The 22,514-nt window shown below is 48.1% G+C and overlaps 1 protein-coding gene across 1 annotated transcript in view; it reads right to left on the bottom strand.

Annotated features, from left to right (window-relative positions):
* LOC119179283 (uncharacterized) overlaps window positions 1–21,492 on the bottom strand; it is a 55,543-nt gene extending 34,051 nt beyond the window's left edge. Inside the window, exon 1 of the mRNA XM_037430351.2 lies at window positions 20,776–21,492. Within this exon, the coding sequence (XP_037286248.1) occupies window positions 20,776–20,887 (112 nt within the window). The 5' untranslated portion in view covers window positions 20,888–21,492. The remainder of the gene's footprint in view (window positions 1–20,775) is intronic.
* Window positions 21,493–22,514: the final 1,022 nt, after the last annotated feature.

The following is a 22,514-nucleotide window of genomic DNA, read 5'->3' as shown; positions in this document are numbered from 1 at the left end:
TGAATAATGAGCTCAATGAACGAAACGAACTGGTTATATAAACATCTGCGACTGTTCAACATAAGTCTCTGCGTGCAACATTTGTACATATATTTAGCGTCACTTTATAACGTGTCGCTCAATAGAAAAATTACAACACGGTCACCTTTTCTCCGCACGCTCAGAATAGCGTTGAGTCTTAAAGTAAGTGGGGTATGCTGATTTTTTTTCTCTCTTTTTAGAATGAAGTGCACAAATTTTCCACCTTTGATGGTGCTGCCTAACATTTACGCAGGTGTTGCACCCTTGAAGGCGTTAAAGACGCAACATGTGCATCCGAGGGTGCGTATCTTGTACTCTCATAAGAACTGGTTTATCTCATTCTTACTTAGCACCCACTTAACAAAAGCAAAAAATTTCAGCCGATGGCGTGAATATTTTCGCTGGTTCATGAAACTGTTCGCTCCCCCCCCCCCCCGCCACCAGAACGACTCCAATAAAATATTAGGCCACGTAATAAAAACTCCAGGAAATTTCAGATTCGGGATTCACATCGAAAGAATACAATCAACGTCAAATGAAACACTACAGGTATAGATCGAGTGGGTACTGCAAGCATTACATAGCTGTAGTGTGCGCCCCAAGTCCGCTCCGCACATCCGGTCTGGCAACACTTACATCCGGTATATCCGGATTCACTTACATCCGGATACATCCGGATTACATCCGGATTTACTTACAGTCCGGTATGTCCGCTTCAGCTTTATTCTTGGTATTCGAAACGAAGGCAACAAAAATAAAACAAAATAAAAGTGAAACGACCAAAAGCGCTCGGCGCGCCCATACCGGTCACTATCAGCACCATATCAATACTCGAACGCGAACAAAATATTGCACTGTAGGGCCATCATGCAGTGCTGTCAAACCGGATGAGCGCACCTGTCAGTGGTGATGACTGGACGGAGCGCACTGCACCGTTGCTAATGGTTGGGCCCACTCGCTCTGCTGTTCGCGTTTCGTTTGACGCCCATGGTACACTTTCGGCTACCATAGGCAAGAACATCCGGCTTCCCTCTAGAACAATTCTAGATGGTGCTATGAAAGCTGCCGGCTTCCAGGCCCTGTAATTCAAGTGACCAAGTATATATGTAGTCGATGCAGCTACTCCCGGGGGGGCCGCCATATTGGACGACACGTTGCCTAAACGCCGAAAGTTCCTCGGTTTCGAGAGATCATTACGTGCAAGTTGCCTGCGCGCGTACTCTGCAAGTTAATGCGAAACGGCATCATACACGCATTACTAATCTTGATGACGGACGATCACATGCAATTGTCTAGTTATACTTTACAAACGCGTGACAATGACGGGATAATGGCGGACGATTTGCACCTCAGGCACAGCTTACTAAATTGGAGGCTACACGAGTGAGCCAAGTCAAGGATATATAACGGTAGTTTTTAAGAAGCCAGTCCAGGCAACGTCGCGCTTATCAGCGAGTTGCACGTCGTTTGTACGACGCCAAAGCGTTGAAGGTGCGCTATATTAGTCAACGAAGACGCTCCGGCATTTCAGGACGCACGCTCATCAGGAAGAAGCTTATTAAGCGCTGAATAAAGATGAAGACGAGGTTGAAAACACGTGGACGAGGCAACAGAACGCTTCCCTTCAATACGTTTCAATGTGCGTGTATCAATTGGCCCGGAGGAAAGGAGCGATTCTCGGGTCATATAGATACGGGACTCTACAGCGCACGAAAGCGCGTCTGCAGACTATTTCATAGCGGACGGGTGCCGTCAGGGGTGCAGCCATTTCGACCGTTGCGTATGGGCAACACGGAAACTTCCACTTTGCGGCGGATCATTAAAATCGCCGTACTTACGGCTACACTGCGTAACTGCGGGAAAATGATATCATTAAAGCGCCGATGTTCGAAGAAGCGGGCTATTTCGGCTCGCACCACTCCGCGCAGACAGATACATGCTTGACAGTCACCGTGTCATTGGCATAAGCGGAAGTTGTTGTAGCAGGCACGAGAGTCAGCAGTTGAAAATAAACCCGGCGCGTGATACCGTTCTGTTTTCTTTCTTTCTCTCCCGGCCCCGCCGCGGTGGTCTAGTGGCTAAGGTACTCGGCTGCTGACCCGCAGGTCGCGGGCTCAAATCCCGGCTGTGGCGGCTGCATTACCGATGGAGGCGGAAATGTTGTAGGCCCGTGTACTCAGATTTGGGTGCACGTTAAAGAACCCCAGGTGGTTAAAAATTTCCGGAGCCCTCCAGTACGGCGTCTCTCATAATCAAATAGTGGTCTTGGGGCGTTAAACCCCACAAATCAATCAATCTTTCTTTCCCGAGCAACGGAAAGCCGACCCACCACGTGACTATGTACGATAACGCTGAAACGTGACTGTTGAATAGCCGGCATTCGACCAGGGGCCTTCAAGTCCTGGAGTGCTTTTGTGGTCACTGTCACATTCCACCGTCTCGTCGAATTTCGTAATTGTGGCACTTTAAGCCAATTCCAGAGAACGCGTCGATGCCCTCTGAGCCAAGATTGTCACCATCATCAGATGATGGTCACGTGGTGTGTTGACGTTAGTGGTCTCCAGTTTTTTTCAGAGGACACTCACTTTAACCGTGCGTCACTCCTTCTATGGTTCAACCCGGCAAATCAATGCGGTGGCCTGAATTGTCGTTAAATTTTTTAGCAGTCTGGTGCGTCTCGTACCCTCCCCCTCCCCTCAACCGTCCAATTTTTTTTTCATGTCATGATATACAAGGCACCAAATGACACTCGACCACGTTTGTCTTACCGGCCCCCACTTCAGATCAAAGATCAAATTGGTGCATCCTGCCCCCCTCCCCTCCTCACAGAAAAACCTGCACATGCCCTTATCGCTGGTCCTGAGAGCGTATACGCAAAACATGAACTCCACTTATCTGGGGTGGCTGCACACTTCTAAATTATCGATGGCGAAAAAAAAAAATCCAACCAGCTGGGGACCAGAGTCATCATCATCAACAACCAGCTCTACTTCGCGGCACCGATAAAACGGCGAATCTGGTAGCGTTCCCTTGATTTCTGTGTTTTACAAGCCTCTCTATTGAGCACTCCTTGTTAAACTTTGAGGGGAGAACATACATAGAGTTTCCCAAAATTAACAAGAGGGCACTCTGGCGCTGCGATCATTCAGCGACCATGGGAATGATGGGTAGTACACACATTTGCCTAGTTTTCACACTTGCGCGTGGCGAATCGTACTTGCGGCTTCGTTTATTGCTGGCTACGGTTTTGTTTTGAAAGAAAGAACGAACCATTTTGAACTTAGTGACTTGATTCGAAATGGTAAGCCTAAAAAATAAGGTTGTGAAGTGCAAACGGTGAACATTTGCTAATTTATGTTTTCGTGAAAAAACAGCTCCAAGCCACACGAACACACACGGAGCCAGAAGCAGGCCAGAAGTGTGAAAATTAGACAAATGTGTGTACTACCCATCATTCCCATGCTCGCTGAAGCGCCGTGTGTTACAGCTCCCATAGATAATAGCGCCAGAGTTCCCTCTAGTGTATATTAAGAAACTCTATGAGAGCATAGTCACCACTTTTTGCTACCCCGAAGTATCACGTGACACTGTGACAGTGATGTGACTTTGGTAACGCGAGCGCCATTCGTTGAGCTAACTCTTGCCTTCTTTCTTGTCAGTGGAAGATGAGCGTAATGGGATTTACCCAATTTCTTTGGCACATACACTCGTTTTTTTGGGGGGAGGGGGGGGTACTCGTTGTGTGCATTTTTGTGGACCAGGGATGATTAGCGAAATTTACCACATGTCTGTGCGCATGCCCGTCTGCGTTGACCGCAAGCTCTACCACCAATACCGGACACGAAAGGCTCAGCCAAAAATTGTTTCGCTGTTAAAAATATAAGAAAAGAGTAAGTTTTGCTCTCTTCATGACGTCAATCATGACTTGTCAATGGGACTCTTTTCAAAAAGACTCGTTTACTCCTTTTTAGGTTCCACGACTCTCGGAAGAGAGTATACAGTGACCTCCAGAGAGGGCATCAGGAGTATTTTGTAGCGTAAGGTATGCACTGGCCGAGACTGAACAGTTTCGCGTGGCTTATCGAGAGCCATGCTGTGACGTCATAGCTTTGACGTCACACGGCCCACAGCTGGCGCGCCCTAGAATGCCTGGAAGCTTCTGGAGTGACGTGCCACTAGTGGTGGGCTGGCGCTTGAATGGCATGAGCTCACTCGCTAGTGTCCCTCCGTCCGTCCGTCCTTCTGTCTGTCTGTCTGTCTGTCTGTCTGTCTGTCTGTCTGTCTGTCTGTCTGTCTGCCCACCCGTCTGTCCGTCCGTCCGTCCGTCCGTCCGTCCGTCCGTTTGTCCGCCCATTCGTTTGTCCGTCCTTCCGTCCGTCCGTCCGTTTGTCCGTCCGCCTGTCTGTCTGCCTGTCACGCACGCTGCGTACATCCTAGTATAGCTGAGCTAAGCCACTGCGAAACTCGTGAATAAAAGGCAAAGAACTCTTTCTTTGTAGTACATTGGGATACGAATCAATTTGGGTTGTGTTTGACTGCTCCAATGCCGCTCGCTATAGATACGGGTGGCAAACATGGAAGGTGTGTCTTACAAAGCGCGGACATCTGTCGTCGTCCTCGAACTACCGCGTTCCCGCTCGCCGAATAAATAAACAAATGAAAAGAAAAACGACTGCGAATAGATGCGAGTGCTTCTATATTTATTTTTACCGTATCCGTGAACCTCCAAATCAACTTCCCTAATCGCATTTTTTTTAAAGGAACACGTCCGCATTGTTTATTTCTTTGCCCTTTTTTTTCAGTGGTCGTTGAACGTCTGATACATACACAGCGTAACGCTGGGTGTGACAACGTAAAAAAAAAATACTGCCAGGAAGAGAGCTTATAGAAAAAAGGCCGAACGTATTAAAGCCTTTATCGTTACTGGAAGGATTTCACGGGCATCCGATCAAGGCGGGAGATATGCCGCAATAAAAAAAAGAAGAATTTCATTTTTTTTCCTCCCTAGCCATTTTAAGTATACCCGCGTTTGTGTTCCCGGTACGTTGGTGGCTTCCGTACTAAGTACAAATCAACTCATCTTTGAGCAGGGCATCTCGTATCGGTCCTGGCAGTCACACGCACTTGTTGGTCCAACTCATTCTCTTTATAGCAGCGGCTCATTTTAAGAAGCTGGGCGTCCTTTGAATGCTACTTTTCCGGGTCCGAACAGCGTCTTGAGTGGCAGGGGCGTAGGCAGAAATGTTTATTGAGGGTGGCACCACTTAGATATGAGCCCTCCACTACGGCGTCTCTCATAATCATATGGTGGTTTTGCGACGTTAAACCCCACATATCAATGAAATCCACTTAGATATGAAGTGGGGCCCGGGCAGACAGATCTGGTCGAGTGTCATGTTGTACTCTGTATGCAATGGCAGGGGAAAAAATTCGAAGTGGGGGTGGGGGGGGGGGGGGGTCAACGGGCTCGGTTTGTCACTTCTGGCTGTATACGTCCCTGTTCAGTGGCGATTGCCGACAACAACACTGGGGGCTGTGGCCTCCGAACGAATTATACGCCACGCACCGGTAGACAGTCTCGGGGGCCTGGATCCGTAATTTCTATATCGGGATACTTGAGCTTCCGGTGGCAGATGTCGCTTTCTGCACTACCATCGTTGCGTTTTGACCACTATTCTTCCACCACGGTTGTAACCCCCGAAAGACATGGTGCTGTTCTTGCGACCGCCGTCGCGCATGCGTAGACAACCCCCCTGGCGTTGCGGCCGGTCGCTTGTTTGGCGGTTTTTTTTTATGTGGTTCTCAAAGAGAAAAGAAGAGAAAAGTGAGCCCCGTAACTGTCTGCATCAGAGTGTGACACCTCAACAGTAGCTCACGATGGATGGGGGCAAGGAGGGATTAAAAGGATAGGATTAAATGTATAGAGATAGAGAGGGGGAAGGAGAGAGCTTGGCGCAAGAACAGCGACACCCAAGCTAGGAGAAGATAGGAAAGATGAACCACGGTCGCCGAAGTCAGAGGACGGAGTACCACTCAGCGAGAGCTCTTGTAGGCTGCAGGAGATGGCGTAGGGCGAGCTGGTCGGCCAGAGCTTCGTCGTCGGAGATCGCGGGAGCACAACCCTCGTCGAGAGTCGTCGGAGATCGCGGGGGCACAACCGGTCGGCACAAAATCCAGAGAGTGAGTCCGCCTGTTTGGCCGCGGTGGCTCAGTCATCTTAGTACGCAAGTTAGGTATCGGGCTATTGATAGCCTCCGTCTGACATCACCGACAAAGGTCTTCAACCCACTGGTGCTCCAACATGGCGGCTTTGGTGACATCAAGGCCGCAGATGAGTCACACGGTGGTTGACGTGCTTTAAATCAATAACGACACGTAGATAGCTTTTGTTTCTGCATGTATGTTAGTGTATAACGAAAGAGGGTGCATATTATGTAGTCAAAACATGAACTGTGTATCACAAAGCATTTTGGTACACTCCAAAATGGCGGTATCAGTGTGATTCGAAGTGATAACGACGCCACTACCAGGTTTTAGGTAACTGCATGCGATTAACGAAGGCATACTTAAACGCCGTGTACTGATAAGGTCAACGTTAAGTCACTCCAACAAGGCTGATACAGTGATGCCGGGGCGAACCACCCATAGTTCGTTCGTTAAAAAGCTTTAAACACCACCGTGTTAGGGCAGCATGAGAAGCGCTGGCACTTGTTTACTACTCGATCTGTCCTCAGCTCTGTTTAAATCCTTCTAAATATGCCACGCATAACATATATCATCAGCAGTGCAGACGAGCAGCTCGTTTCAGTTATGGAGGAACTTGCAGTCCTTACACTCACTCGCAGTCCCCACCAGTACAGAGCACGTGCAAAGATCACGGATCATGCTTAGACTCGGTGCGCTTGTCGTGGTTGGAACATACCTTTGGGACCTCCTTGAGTGATATAGTTATTTTGTACTGGTAAAAAAAAGGACTTAGTACGGCCACTGGCCATTGGGGGCTCCAGTCGAGAAACCGCAACTGAAGCTGTGCGGATAATCCTGAGATCCTCTCAGAGTTTCGATGTGCACTATTTTATGGCTCCATGCAACATCAAATTCACCCGCGAGTTACAGTCCGGACAAGACGGTACACGGGCGACGTGAAATGGTAGCGAAAGAAAGACCCGAGAACGCACCGGTCTCCTTACGTATCTACTTTCGTTCTCCACAGGGATATAAATTGCCCGTCGAGTCCAGCGGCTGCGGCTAAGACACATCCGCGGCCCTCCACGCGGGGTGATGGCAATCATCCTCTCGAGGCAATCGTGCGCGGCAGCGATCGAGGGGAGCTGGCAATTGGGGGGTGACCGCGGAAGACGGAACACCCTCAGGAAGCGGCGGAACGCCGAGCGGGAGGAGAGTGAAACAGCGTGCCCGAACACCCCTTCGGAAACGCGCACGCGCGATGGGTGGAGAGAATCCTGAAATGATCACTGACACACCGGTGGGAAATAAAAAAAAAAAAAAAACACGTCTGTCGGTCCTGCGCGCGTCTCTCCCGCCAGGGGACGCGCCGCTCGTTTGTTGGTGTCAGTGATAAATGCCGAGCAATGATACGTAGCCTGCTATTTATACGACGTCAATCCACAGCCGAAAGGCAGCCGAGACGCTTTCATGTGTACTGCTTGTACGTTTGTGCGTGTCCAAAGTGTGAGTGCGTGTGTTCTTCGTCCACGCTCACAGACTCCCTCAAGCGACGGAGTCATTTTGAAATATTTCTAGTTCAGATGCGTCTGTATTACCTTTCTCTGAAGTGTCTCCTTTGCGTTTTGCCCGGCCAACTCACTTTTTATTGTGTTAAATGAATGTTTGGTTTGGTTGTTCCGTCAGCTCAATTGTAACACGCTGACACAGCTTCCTCCATCGTAGTTTTCTTTGTCCTTTTTTTAGCCTCCTGTAACTCTCAGGTTTGTCCCGTCACGTCATTGCTACCAGTACATCGAATGCAGGTTCTTTCATTATTCATTCATGGAGGACCTTAGCCTTTCGGCTACGTCATTATCTCATAATCACATTAAAACGCGTTAATCACGAAGTCATTATATTGCATTGACGTCATCATCGCCTTCATGTTGGAGTACCGATATATGTAAGAAGCTGTGGTCATGACGTCACGGGTAAACTATCAATAGTGCCCTCCAGAAAGTGAACCTTAAGTCAGGTCTTCACAGCAGTGGCAGGTTGTAGTTACGTGAGTTACAATTTGTAGAACACAGAGAGGCATACAAGTCCTTCTGCAGTGTACTGATTTAAATGATCGCCAGTAGATATGCAGTCCACTGTGCATGTAAAGGAGAATCATCTGTACTCGATCATCCTCTCTCTCTCTCTCTTACGCACCTTCCCCTTTTCGGCGTGTAAGGTAGCAAGCACGACAAAGTCTAGTTACCCTAACTGCTTTCTCTGTATCACGTTCCGATCTCACAAACTCGCTGGTGGCCTGCTTTCTAAATCCGTTTAAGCAGCTTTTCTCTCAAACTGTCGGAAGAAAACACCGTTGCTGTTCGATCGTGTGCAGGTGCCCCTTTTACTCCAGACACTCTTCCTGGCTAGAAGGTTGGGCAGTTCCTACCACACAGACCACGTGTACCCAGGAAGTAGTACCATATATACTAAATGGCGAGAGATTTAGCAAACCAATCCCATGTCTCCCTACACCGACCACGATGACCCCGCGATGACCCCAGAAGGAGACTGATTCCGAAGTTGACCTCCTTCAGGTCGCGGCTCGTCATATTCTTACTTCGTTCTTTCGTTCTGTACTTTATTCAGTTACCCACCTATATGACTGTCTATCCCTCAAGGAGATTATCTTTGTTCCTTACTTTCTTCTCTATTTCTTCGTGTGTGTGCTTCTTTTTGTCCTTTTTTTTCTTTCTTCTTCAGCCATCTATAGCTGGGGCGAAATGAAAAAAGCGTATTTTTGTTTCTTTTGTTGCTTTTTGTCACTTCATCGTTTTATATATATATATATATATATATATATATATATATATATATATATATATATATATATATATATATTGTGCTACGTGCCAGTTCATGGAGATGAAGAAGACAAAGCATATAGACTGGCGCTAGCTAACTTGTGTGGCTGGCGCGGCTTGGTTAACCGGCTGAAAATACATCTATGACTACCCCTCCGAGTCGGTCTCCTTCTCGGTACATATTTGGTGGAGGTGCGGGACTTTTTATTGCATGGTAATTTCTGGGTAGCCGAATACAGAAATGAAGTATAGAAAGGCGATAAGGAGTAGAACGCAAAGCGACGGGCAGGTGCCACGACAATGCAGTCTTAGCAAAGCGTTGGAAACACTAGCATTTTTTGAGCATCGCGTTGCACTGTCAGCGCAGCGTAATAAACGCTACGGTCCTTAGAATTACTTGTGTGTGCCTTCTCTAGTATAAAGGCACACGTACAAAACATCGACGTGTTGTTGTGGTGCCTCAGATATGCGCACAATTGCTTTTTAATTGACAATCGCACGAGCATGAACGCTGAAACTTGAGAAATATTGGTGGGCGCTGCGGATGGGGTTGGCCGTTTGAGGTATCGTTTGGTGCAATTATGGGGGGGGGGGGGGCGTTATCGCGGACAAACAAGCAAACGTACAGACAGTTAGACCAGCATTTTGGCACCGAAGGTCCTCAAGAAATACTGTTCTCTTTAAAAAAGCGCAATATTCTTTCCTGATATTTCTTGTCCTTTTTGGTGCACTACTGTGACGTAGACAGTAGTTCCCGTGACGTGTAGAGCGTACATGCTCTCGATTCGTTGATTTACGCGATATACCCACCACACGCGATTTGTCTCCTGCACTGCTTTTCCGTGCAGCCGCTCATCCGTTCTTCTATGTCTCGCAAGGATATCGCGCACAATCAACCGATCTAACGATTTTTTTGTGTTTACGCAAAAAAGCAGCGTGCATATGCAGCGTGCAGCCGAGAAGCGTGGTGAAATCCTGATAGGCTCTAGCGCTTAGTGCTCATATTGTTCAGGTGCATTTAAGAACTAAAGGACGAGGAGGATGCATCGCGCGTATGAAGGAGACGAGGAAATCACCCCCTCATCCTTAAAAGAGGGGTGGTGAGCGGCCCTTTAAAGAGACCCTCACGCCATCATCCGCAGGTCTCGCGTTGGCGTGACGCAGATCCCTCGTTTGATACACGTAAGCCGAAATGTCGGAGATACACTTTATGCGCATGCGTGTTGTCACGTGGTCGTGACGTCGACAAAGGCAACGGTCAGCGTGTCAGAGAAGAGAGTCTTTATTTGGCCGAACTTGTGGCCGGGAAACTGAAGCACGCACTGGCAGCGATAGCGGCCAACAGAGCCTCGGCCGTCGAACATTTCAAGCGTTATCGCAAGCAGCCACGTAAGTACCAGAAGAAACTGTAGTGCCCGAGCTGTGCGCCTAATCGCATCAGAAGGACATGCGACTATCTCGACGGTTCTTAGTGAATCGGCGTGGTTGCGCACGACCGCGCTTACAAGCGCCATTAGGTGATTACAAATGTACGGTATAGTTGTTATTTATGCAGCATTTGCATGTGATTGCTATGTATGGATCACTCTGTGAAATACGTCATCTGTAAGCTATAGCTATGTATACGGAGTCCTGGTCATCGTCAAGCTGCTGCGGCAGCTTTTATACCCTTCCAAACGGAGCATCTCGTAAATAAAAAAGGCTGAATGAATGAATGAATGAATGAATGAATGAATGAATGAATGAATGAATGAATGGGTGAATGAATGAATGGAACGGGAACACATGCGAATGAACGTTTCGCACTTCATGCATCTTTCAGTTGGAATGTGACTGCATAGCTTTATTTAAACTTCTTTGGTTGCAACATACTTATGAGGGCTGAATGCAAGAGACATCTTCGGCGGTCGGTTGATCAGTCGGTCGGTCGACTGTTGGCCAGAGGCACGTGACTGCATCGCGGAAGAATACTTTTTCTTTCGCAGCTGCCCGACAACGATGGGGAGGGCCACTTCCTCGTTGAATGTCAGTCGGAAGGCAACGAGCGTCGATGTCTTTTCCGAGGTCGTGGACCCTTTATTTCTTTTTTTTTTTTTCAATGGAGAGAGAAAGTCCTAGCTCGGTCATGCGTCGTGGCTGTGTAAGGGGCGGAGACGACGTCTGACGCGAGCTGTCGGGCACGTGTAATGCGATTGACGCAGTGCAGCCGACGACTGCGATGACCACCACGCCCCCTGAAGGGGTTGTGAGAAGGTGAGTTTGGCCGTGACGAGGGGCTGCTATAAACGGAGCTTCGAAGCTATAGTACTCGCTTACGCATATAGCATGGTGTTTTTCAAACCACAGGGAACTAACTGACTGGGAAAGCTTGAATGACTCGAAGACCGGAAACTAGCCCAGCGAGCTCCAAGGAATTGTAATGGCTAGCGCCCGTTTTGACGGCTTGTATCACAAGACTGTGCCGTTTTCGACTTGAAGGAGCGCAGGTTCTCACAGGCCTGCGCTGGGTTCTCCATTAGTGGGAGGGGGTGAGAGGGTTTCGCCACGGCCCTCTCCCTCTCCTTGGTGGAGTGCGACAGAAACAAGCTCCGCGTGGAAGCAAAAATGAAAATGTAGCGGTGACTTGCTTCTCGCGAAGGCCTGTCATTGGTCCCCTGTGTCCCGCTGTAAAGGTGGGGACGTTTGGGTATCGCACACAAAATCCATCTGCACATTACAGATCTTGTGTCGGAAGCATGTAAAAAACTTCGACCCTCGATCATCACGTAATATGGACATTCACTAACAACAAAGGCCCACGAAAGATCCAAGTAAATATGGGTCTCAGCGAAGTATCTTCTACGCGAACGTGGCGGGACCATCGTCAGAGGGGTAATACACGGCGGCTGTAATTCACCAGGATTCTCAGGCTAATGGACTTCCCTTCATTGCTTCAAATTCAACGCAAGTGGAAGAGGTACAATAGCTTTGGCAGGCTCCGATTCCAAATGCGACGCGGTTGCTACAGATTCCCGTAACACCTGTTTTCAATGCGTGGGTAGGGAGGAGGCATCTCTCGCCCGCCAAATTCTGAAAAAAATTCAGAAAATGTGGCTGATCATTTTTAGTCCGAGCGAATCGTGTGGAGTCCAGGACACCGTGGTTTGCGGGCCAACAAGACTGCAGATGCGATGTCCCGAGCGCCTACCTTCCGGCCGTCTAGTTACCAAACCCTTGAGGATTCGGAGAACAGGTGACTGCACTGGACTGAAGATCCAACGGGCTCAAGCTCTAAGGGTGAGAGTGGCGGCTGAGTCTTGCGGAGTCTCATACTAAGGACACAAGGACATTATCACGGGCAGTGGCGCACCGGGCCAGCGTCTCCCCCCCCCCCCCCCACTCAGATTTTTTTTTGCCATGGGATATTCGATTACATCTGCGTGCCCGACGCGATACTACATACTTCAGATCAAGAAGGTGCCTCCCCCCCCCCCCCTAAAAAAAATGTTTCAGGCTACGGCCCTGATTGGGGCGGTAACCATTGCCTACTTTAAATAAGGTATGTTCTTCTTGACACTCCGAACAGTTATTTCAGTGCAACATCAGAGGTCCTTGGCTGCCAGTGTCAAAAAGCATAGGCACGTGTGTCAAAAAATGACGTCCCCATACATAGGTACGGGAGAGAATGGGCGCCCCATTTCAGATGATTAAAGGACGCCCCCTTCAGGTATTGCAGGAAGAGACGGTATTGTGTCGACAAAAGCCAGTAGCAACGAGCTGGTATACCCGTCGTCAACTGTATATAACCTGACTATGCTGTCGAGAAGAAAAAAACTGCGCCCAGAGTCCACATAAGCCTACTGGGAAGTTACCCGCGTGTCTTGTATACCTCGTCGCCATATACGTTCTAATGTGAAAACCTGTATGTTCCAATATAAACGCATGCACATGGTGGTAAAATCGACAAAAAAAGAAAAAAAAACGGCACTTTTCGTCCAAGGCTATCTTTTCGTTGACGGCCATGTAGGCCTATCAACAAGCCTGAATTTTCACCGTGATGATCCAAAAGGGGTATGCGGTACTGGACATGTGGATCTACGGCAATCCGGCAATAACTGACTAAACATGATTTATTCAATATCTTCGTATACAGCCCACGGATCTTCGTTCGTTCTGCTTAACTCTACTCCAGCCGCGACCGTTTTGGAGGATTTTTGTCGGAAGAGTGATGTTTCGCCCATGAGGACGGTGTTGGGAACGAATTTAAATCTACACGCTCACATAGTGTGTGATATTTACCAATGCACATTTCATCGCATGCACGTACTGTCTTCCCTTTCCCGCCTTGTGTGCGTTCTGTACTTTTTACAGTCGTCTTCCTCCTTGTACGTGGGTATACATGTGAATAAGTTATACATTATACGTGAGACCTAATTACGCGTTATTCTCACGCCTTACTTGTAGGCCACTGTCAAATGCACACGCAAGTAAGGAACGAAGGCGCGCAATCTAGCCCTTGTATTGGGGAAGGGATTGATGCTGGCTCGCTGGTCTGCCCGGTGTTGCACCATGGGAAGCCTGCCTTAAAGAGACACTAAATAAAAACAATGACTTGGTCTAGATTAATGAAACTGCCCTCGTAAAACTATAATGTCACTCGTTTCGCTATCGTAAGCTCATTATTAGCGCAGAAACCTCCCCTCCCCTCCCCCCAAAGTAGAATTTTTATTTTTAAATTTCGTGCTGAACTGTCGTGCGTGACGTGTCGTGTTGTCGTGCGAATTTTATAGTGCACTTTACGTATTTGCACGACATTTACTCAGCGAAACTTTCTGAAACATCGTATGATTGGTCTGTGAAACACACACACACACACACACACACACACACACACACACACACGCACACACGCACACGCGCACACACACACGCACACACACACACACACACGCACGCACGCACACACACACACGCACGCACGCACACACACACACACACACACGCACACACACACACACACACACACACACACACACACACACACACACACACTTGGTGCATGCAACGAGCGCGCCGCGCTGCGGCAGAAGCGCGCTGACAAACAAACCCCGCGCCGCCAGGCGGGGGATCTTTCGTGGTCCACCGATCGCGGACGAATGCGGGTTCCTTCCCCCGTGCACCGTACCGTCTCCGGGCCAACTACCGTTTCCTCGTGTACGGCCCGAATATCCGCGTCGAGGCGGAAGATCTGTCTCGATGTAACAGGCGTGCCGAACGTTGAACGTCCGTATACGCTGCAGCACGGAAGCGACCGCTGTGGTTACAAAGGTATACGGCGCTACTCTGCTGACTTCAACCAAGGTCGCGGGTTACGCCCTAGCCGTGGTGGTCGCATTTCCGATGCAGGCGAAATACACAGCGTCCATCGTGAACTTTTTACAGCGCAACACCAGAAAACTGCCGACTTCATCTGCGACTTCATCTGCCGGAACATTGCAGGTCATGCGGTTGTCGTCCCATTTTTGAGAGAACCACCATCATATTCAAGCATCCTAACCAGCTAACTAGAGAAATCGCTGAGGCATATCGTATAAAGATTAGGGGTAGCAAGTGCGTTAGTGAACCATCCGTCACACTGCATGAAAAAGAATTAAGTTATTTAGGCCAAGCTTGTTTATTGCCATGAGTGTGATAACGCTACCTCGGTGCACCTCGTATTCTGCACATGTTGTGATGTAGGCTGGCAGTACCTATATATATATATATATATACTTTTCACCCCGTTTTTTCCAATAAACAGTTGTGAGTCAGCGCCGTCTTTTCTTTCTGTTCTACTCCTTCCCTGTCCTGTATTTTTTCTGGTGTTGCGCTGTAAAAAAGTTCACGATGGATCCTAACCAACTGGCCCAACTTACCGTCTTACTGAAATACACAGCGGCAGCAGAGCCAAGCAGTAGTTTTGCTCGACCAGGCCCAACGAGCTGCTCGATCGTGCCAGCGGAGCCCTGGACTGAGTGCCCGACCGTAACTGTCTGCATTTATTTGTTTATATTTGTCTGAACAAGGTTTCTTGCACCTCCTTTATTAGGGCATGCCTCACAATCATATCACAATCGTATCATTCATACCTCGCGAAGAAACTTTCGCCCGTAGAATGTATCTCTACCTCCCATTTCTTCCGTAGAAGGCACTCGGGGGTCTTCAGATCCCCGCCGTCGCTTCGGATCCATTTCTTGGCCTAACTGCGGATTTCTTTCATTTTTAGCGGGAAAGGTGTCGTGAGTTGCCCCATTTCTGTGGCCCATGCCCGATCGTAATTGATAATGGTTTTCCCGATACGATTAACATTTTACGGCAGGCTACAAATGAACAGCGGGCGAATGAGGACAGACGGCCGAAAAACGCATGGCCCTCAAACCGATGCGTAATCTTTGCTTTTTGATCGACAATATTGACAAGTAAGAACGCAGCTACCAGTACAAGATGGCTGAGCGTTCAGCAAGTGTTAAGGTTTGGCGAGTGACTGAATCGTGTGACAGACAGACAGACAGACAGACAGACAGACAGACAGACAGACAGACAGACAGACAGACAGGCAGGCAGGCAGGCAGGCAGGCAGGCAGGCAGGCAGGCAGGCAGGCAGGCAGGCAGACAGACAGACAGACAGACAGACAGACAGACAGACAGACAGACAGACAGACGGATATACAAACAAACTGACAGACAGGCAGGCAGGCAGACCGACAGACAAACGGACAGATAGAGAGAAAAAAATGAACTTAATACCAACATTCCTGCGTCACCTCGACATTGCTAACGTTCCCTTTATCAACCAGCATAAGGTAAGATAATGCCTGGCCCGTTAACTCGGACAGGATATAGGAAATCCGGTTCCCGCGCGACGCATGCAGTGGCTGTGATTTGTGGAAGGAAATACAGTAGGGAAGAAAAAGCCCCAAGTGTGATTTCCCCTTCCCGTTCCGTCGCCTCTGCATTCCTAGACGTGAATAGGTGGGTATTTCTCTTGCGTGCATATGCACTTCCTGGTTTCGATGATGCAATCGCGACACTGCGAGAATGCGCCTATAGTCTGCGACCCGGCGTAAACGCGCCACCGTGAATCCCTTTAACTATAAGAACAACAACAAAAAAAAAACGTTATTTCCAGGAAGCGTCCCATCTACACACATTTTTTTTTTCACTCCATCTTCTGTTCTCACTTCCTCTCACCCTGGTTATACAGTCTGGTTTGGGTCAGATCGGAAGCGGACTTCCGAAAAACCTGATTCGGCGACTTACAAATACACAAAAAAAACTGCCTCGACCTGAGCATGTAATACAAGAAGTTCAAAACGACACGTGCGTGACCAATTATTGTTTCTCTTTCGCATTTGTCTCGACTTTCTAAAAAAAAAAGTTGAAAGGTAGTTCTCTGAGAAGTTGGCTAAATAATGTCGATTTAGCCTCACGATAGAGCCAGGGCTGTAATTAAGAATTTTTTTTTCGGGGGGCGCCTGTGTGTATAGAAGGCTAACCGGTGGTCAATCTGAAAGCATTAGTAGTACTTTAGTACCACCCGAAACGCTAAAGCGTGAAAAAGATCCGGGAAGTGTCAGAACCCCCTCATCCCGCCCCTCCTCCCTGCTCGTATAGTGATCGCCCAGGATAGAACCCTAAAAAGCTGTGAAGGACGTCTTATTCGGATTGTGTAAGTTCGGTCCCTAACTGCGGCAAATGGATCCTTCACCCATTTCGATTCATGATAGGTTACAGCGTACGCATACGAGGTGGAAAGAAGAATGAACAAGGCAGCGCTGTATGCAATACTAGCAATACGAATTAGCTCGCCAAGCCCCCCCCCCCCCTCCTTTTTTTTCGTTTCCATTTATGTCATAATTACAATGTCACAGTTAAAAAGATTCATCACCCCATTGCCTTTCTTCGTAGACTTTCCTAAAATTAAATAGAGGGGCCTCTGGCGCTGTGATCGTCCAGCGACCATTAAAATTATGGGTATGACATGGATTTCCCTAGACTTCGTGCTCGCGGGCCTTGAATTGCACTTGTGGCTTCGTTTATTGCTGTCTTTTGGTTTTGTTTCGAATGAAAGAACGAACGGTTCTGAACTTCGTCAGCTGATTTGAAACGGTGGTCCTAAAAGGTGAAGGTGGTGAAGCGTAACTGCCGAACATTTGTGACTAAGCAGCTTGAACCCACACGAAGCCAAAAGGAACGTAAAGTACGTAAGGTAATAGGCGTATCCCTGTACTACCCATAATTGACGTGCTCGCTGAAGCGCCGCGCATTGCAGCTCCCATATAGACACTACGCCAGATATTTGTATATTTAGGAAAGTCTACGCCTTTCTTCACTTCACTGTGTGGTGCTTTCATCAGGTTGAGTATGATAAAAGCAAACGAGCCCGAATTCGATCAATCTCCCTCGTTTCGTTTCAAGTCGAGAAGGAAGGCTGAATAACAATGAAAATTTTCGCGCCTTCCTATACGCTCCAAAGTGATGTTTTCGCCCTCTCGAACTCGTCCACAAAATCGTAATCGTCAACTATCTTGACGTTCCTTTAGTTTCTGTGATTTAACGTCACGTGTTCAGTACTTCGGGTCACGAATGGTGTATAAGCTATCAGCGTAAAAGCATTTTTTTTTTTGTCGAGAATGTAGTTGGCTCCATGCTGTTAAACGGTACCACTGGCGACCATTTTTGTAGCGGGAGAACATACGGCCCTGAACAGAATAAACTCTTTAAAGTGTGCACTCGTTACGACATTCAACAGCGCTATATTTGCACACAATAATACCGTTTATTATGCCTCAGCTACGCACTAACGATAGAGCACATACGATAGAACCATAATAGCCTGTGTGGAAGTGGCCTATTGAATAGGATATACAGCACCTCCGCTCACTTTTTTTCCCTTTTCGCGCGTCTATTTCGCTCTTCGCTTTCCGTATTGTCTTTCTTCCCCATTCCCCTTTCCCTTAATGCAGGGTAGCGAACCGGATGCTCCAGTTTCTGGTTACCCTCCCTGCCTTCCCCTCATTTTATCCCCCTCTCTCTCTGTGAATTTCCCTAGATGTCGCTATAGAATACTTCACCAACTTCTAAAGAAATGCAAGTCATCTGTACCAATTTAAGACTGAACTAAGATGACGCGTAATACAAGCTAATACTGTTCCTTTTAATAGGTTCGTTGAGAGTTAGGGATGAGGATTTGACAGCCGTTGGCCGAACTTTGTTTCTTCGCTTTCTGATCATGCGTATTTTTTCGACGTCATTTCCGTGACGGAAGTACGTCACTGAAGTCTTGGTAGGCCGTGACATAAAGCACATTCGTGCTACCAAACAAAAAAAAAGGACTTTGTACTGTTCTACTGTAATTGTGTCTATAATATAATGGAAAGTCGGGCAAGTAGGAATACTGGCATGATTGACGCAGAGCTTGAGACGAAAACGAAAAGAACACATAATGCACAAAGGGAGCACTGCCTAACAACTGAAAAAAAATATTTGGAAAAACAAAAACAGGAAAATGACGTCGGTCATAGGAGATATGTGGGTGAGACAGTGAAGAAAATCAATTGGCACGAACAAGTGCGCATCCTTAACACAAAAGTTCAAGACATGTCATTGTATATTACCCGAGCCGAGCAGATAAAGTAAACTGGTTGTCTTCTTGAAATGGTAAAATCTCGGTCTGTAACCCATGGTGGAAAAAAAGTTTAGTAGAAGGGGGCGAGGCACGGGTCCAGTGCGCCACCTATCCACTGATCTCGAACTACGCTATACTGATCTCGAATCAGTATAGCGTGTAAACTGATCCCGAAAAGGTGATGCTTGGCAATGTTCAGATACCTTAATAGGCGGGACTGTTACATAGTATCCCAAAGATATCGGAACGGTGTTCAGGTATACTACTTTACAAACACCTTGTGCCCAGAAGATAATTGCAAATCATTCTGACAGTGTTCGAATATTTTACATTACTTAAATCTGATGTGTACTTTGTAAGTGTTCTGACAGTGTTCAGATACCGTACTTTACTGAAACGGTGTATCTCGAAGGTATCTTGACAGGTTTTGTTGCGACATTGTTCAGATACCTTGGTCTTCTTGGAGGGTGTGTTTCGAATGAGCACTGAAAGTGTTGTGATACTGTTCGACTATCTCAAAGTAAGAACGCATCCATAAGTATGTCTCGGCAGTATTATGACAAAGTTGTTACTTACGTAAGTTTGAATGTCGAAGTTTCTCAGACGGTATTCTAACACTATTCGCATATCTTATCGTTTTCGATAAACGCCGTGTCTCTAAGATTGCTTACCTTCCAACTCTGCACAGCCATCTTTGCATAGGCGCGACAGGCTATCCTCCGAGAGCACTGAAGCTTTTCAAGAGGTCGAGGCAACCACTCGAGCAAACACTTAGCGCGTCGTTCCCTCCTTTTTTATTTTTAGTTTCGTTTATTTCCCTCTTTTCACTGTGAAGAGATGACCTGCCGTTTTGCTTCGTCTCTCGCGGAACACACACAGCATCACGAACTTGCAGGCTCATTCCGCACTCGTGTCTCATATACGGGCTACATAGCGTGAGTGAACGTTTTGTCACGGTCTCGTTAGCGCCTTGAAGATCTGCAGTGTAGCAGCTCGAGCCGTTTCGCACGCCACTATTGACGCAGTCCAGCGGCTCACGTAATCGTCAATGGAGAAGAAAAAAAGATTGCGAAACAAGCCCGTCTCACAAGAGTCTGTATACAGTCACGCAACGCGTCACGTTCGGGATTGCACGCGCGTATCTGAGATGTAGCTTGAATAGCACGCTGAACTTGAGGTTGTTCGAGTCACCGAACGAATTCTCAGATATCAGATCAATGACGACCGACAGTCGATGCGTGCTTGTTTGACCGAATGTTGTCCGCTATATCGAGAGTGCTGATCGGCTTTTAGACACTGATTATATATATCTCAACCACAGGTTTCATGGCGTTGACAGATTACATGAATGTGGACTGTTACTAGAAATTTACTTCTCGTCCGAGTTTTGTTGAAAAATGTTTTACGTCACACTCTAAAGTAGAAACCCACCTTTAGACAAGGCACACACACACACACACACACACACAAAAACGTGAATTATGGCAGGCCACTTTGATTCCGAAGAAACTATATTTAACCCACAGCCTCGGAGTAGCACTGAACGAAAAACGTCAGATTTACAACAACTAATTACCCTGCATTCAAGTGCGAAATGTCAATTCTATATTTTATGTACATGTATGATGAATGGTGAGTTTTATGTATACAAGCCTTTTATATGTGAATACTACGCAAAATTACATTATGGAACGTGCCATGTGCATGCTATTGCCGTGTAAGGTACCCCGGCGATCGTCAGGCCACTGTTACAGCTTCTTGCACAGGTATCTCTCGAGGTAGCCTTTCTGGTGAAAACAAAAATGAACGAAATGAAAATGATAGTGCACGCTGAACGCCTCCGTCGCACTGTATAAAACAATGATTTTCAGGGATTTCAACAGTCTTCTGGTAGTATGGTGACTGTGAGATCTAATGTCACCCTGAGGATTCTCAGCACATCTTTAGAATCCCCAACACATCTTTGATCGCGGACTAAGGACATATTGCGGCGTTCTCTGACTTTGTGTTAGGATATCAACTGATCACAGGGACAAGGGAAATGTGCTTTGTCATAACCGTTTCGTACGGACCACTCACCCGTTATGTTGACACCAGACGAAGACGATGGAAGGACCACCTCGTCACCTGACGTCACAAGCTTCACGACGCACAGCGCCATGACGACCACGCTGACTTCTTTCGTGAACATCTTGACGCGGGCTATTCCTCGGGGCTACCTCCGCATCACTGCCGAAACAAAGGGATTTCTCTTTCGCTCTCCTTCGCCGAAACGTCTCCTTCCGTCCGTCCACGTGCCGGTTGCGATGTCAGTCACGTGACTCACGTCCCGGCGTTCCCAGGGAGAGCTTGACGGGCGAAATCGCAACTATAGCAGACGACGACGGCGTCACGCGCACGAACAGACGATCACAACACCACGCCGGCAGACGTTCAGTCCACCCTCCGTTCCCAGCGGTGGCAGCACGAAGAGGACGTTGGTTTTCGGCGATGGAAGCCCGACGTTGTCTGGCGGGGAAGTTAAGACGGTCTCAACCTGCTTCCGTCCTCCGATTTCCGGTTTCGGTTTCCAAGCAACCTCGCAGTACTCGGTGAAGACGAAACAGCCGACGCTGTGCTGACGGTGTTGTCTACTCGGGGACACCAAGCTCGTGCCGACGACGTAGCCAAACGGCAACAACGGCGTGACGACGTCGTGCACGAGTTGTACCGGGTGGTGTGGTTGGGAGGATGAAGAGGGGGGGTTGACCCGCACGAATTCTGTCGTGTGTGTGCACTGCCCTCGCCCGCTTCTCGGTCGGCTTGCTAAGAGATCGCGGTTGACGACTGCTCTCAGAAAAGAAAAAAACGGCCGGTCTAGCTTACTTGGGGGAAAAAGAAAGTCGGCAAGGAAGCGGCGGCAGTGCAAGGGAGAGAGTGGACCCGGTGAGGTCCGGAAGACCCGCCGTAGTTGCCGCCATATATGTAGGTCACATCTTTTTTGGCTGCTCTCCGTAACGGCCGCCTTACTTTCACTCCCCCCTCTCCCCTCCTCGCCATGTTGCACCCTCTCCGCACTTTTTTATGCTCGGAGGAGGAACCGGGCACTTTCTCCCCACCGCTTATAGATTGGGGCACCCCCGGTGTTTCGAGCTTTCTTTATTCAATTTTTTTTTTTTTCGGCAGGCATAGCCCCTCGCCTTCGATTGCCGGAGGCGATCATGATTCGAAGCAAAGAGCGGAGACCACAGGGGGGCCTCTCCGAGAATCGTATCGGTTTGCTCGGTCGCTTCTCGGCGGCCTTTTGCAGATCGCTCGTGCTCGGGTAGTCGTGCCTTATGTATCTTCTCTCAACCTAGTTAAATCGTGTATACACGATAACCCGCCCTCTGCTTTTCCTCAAGAAAAACAAAAAGCGCTCTGTCGTACAGAATCGTATAGCGCTTGGAGCATGGGGCTTACTCGGGAGAATCTAAGCTTTCGCATCCTAGGACTTCGAGTGAGCTATCATCTACGCCAGAGGGAAATCTAGCGCTAGCGTCTACGGCAGCTGCAGCGCACGGCGCTTCAGCTAGCATTAGAATGATGGGTAGAACATGAGTTGATATGTCCAAGCTCCGATGGGGATAATGGGCAGAACATGCATGGATATGTTCAAGCTCAGGTGGTAATAATGGGTAGAACATGCATAGATATGTTCAAGCTCCAATGGATTTGATGGGTAGAAAATGCATGGATATGTTCAAGCTCCGATGGGAATGATGGGTAGAGCATGCATTGATATGTTCAAGCTGCGATGTGAATGATGGGTAGAACATCCATGAATGTGTGCAAACTCC

The sequence above is a fragment of the Rhipicephalus microplus genome, chromosome 7, assembly GCF_043290135.1.
Source record: "Rhipicephalus microplus isolate Deutch F79 chromosome 7, USDA_Rmic, whole genome shotgun sequence".
Lineage (NCBI taxonomy): Eukaryota > Metazoa > Arthropoda > Arachnida > Ixodida > Ixodidae > Rhipicephalus > Rhipicephalus microplus.
The sequence above is the reverse complement of the archived record's forward strand: the minus strand, read 5'-3'. Positions and strand labels throughout refer to the sequence as shown.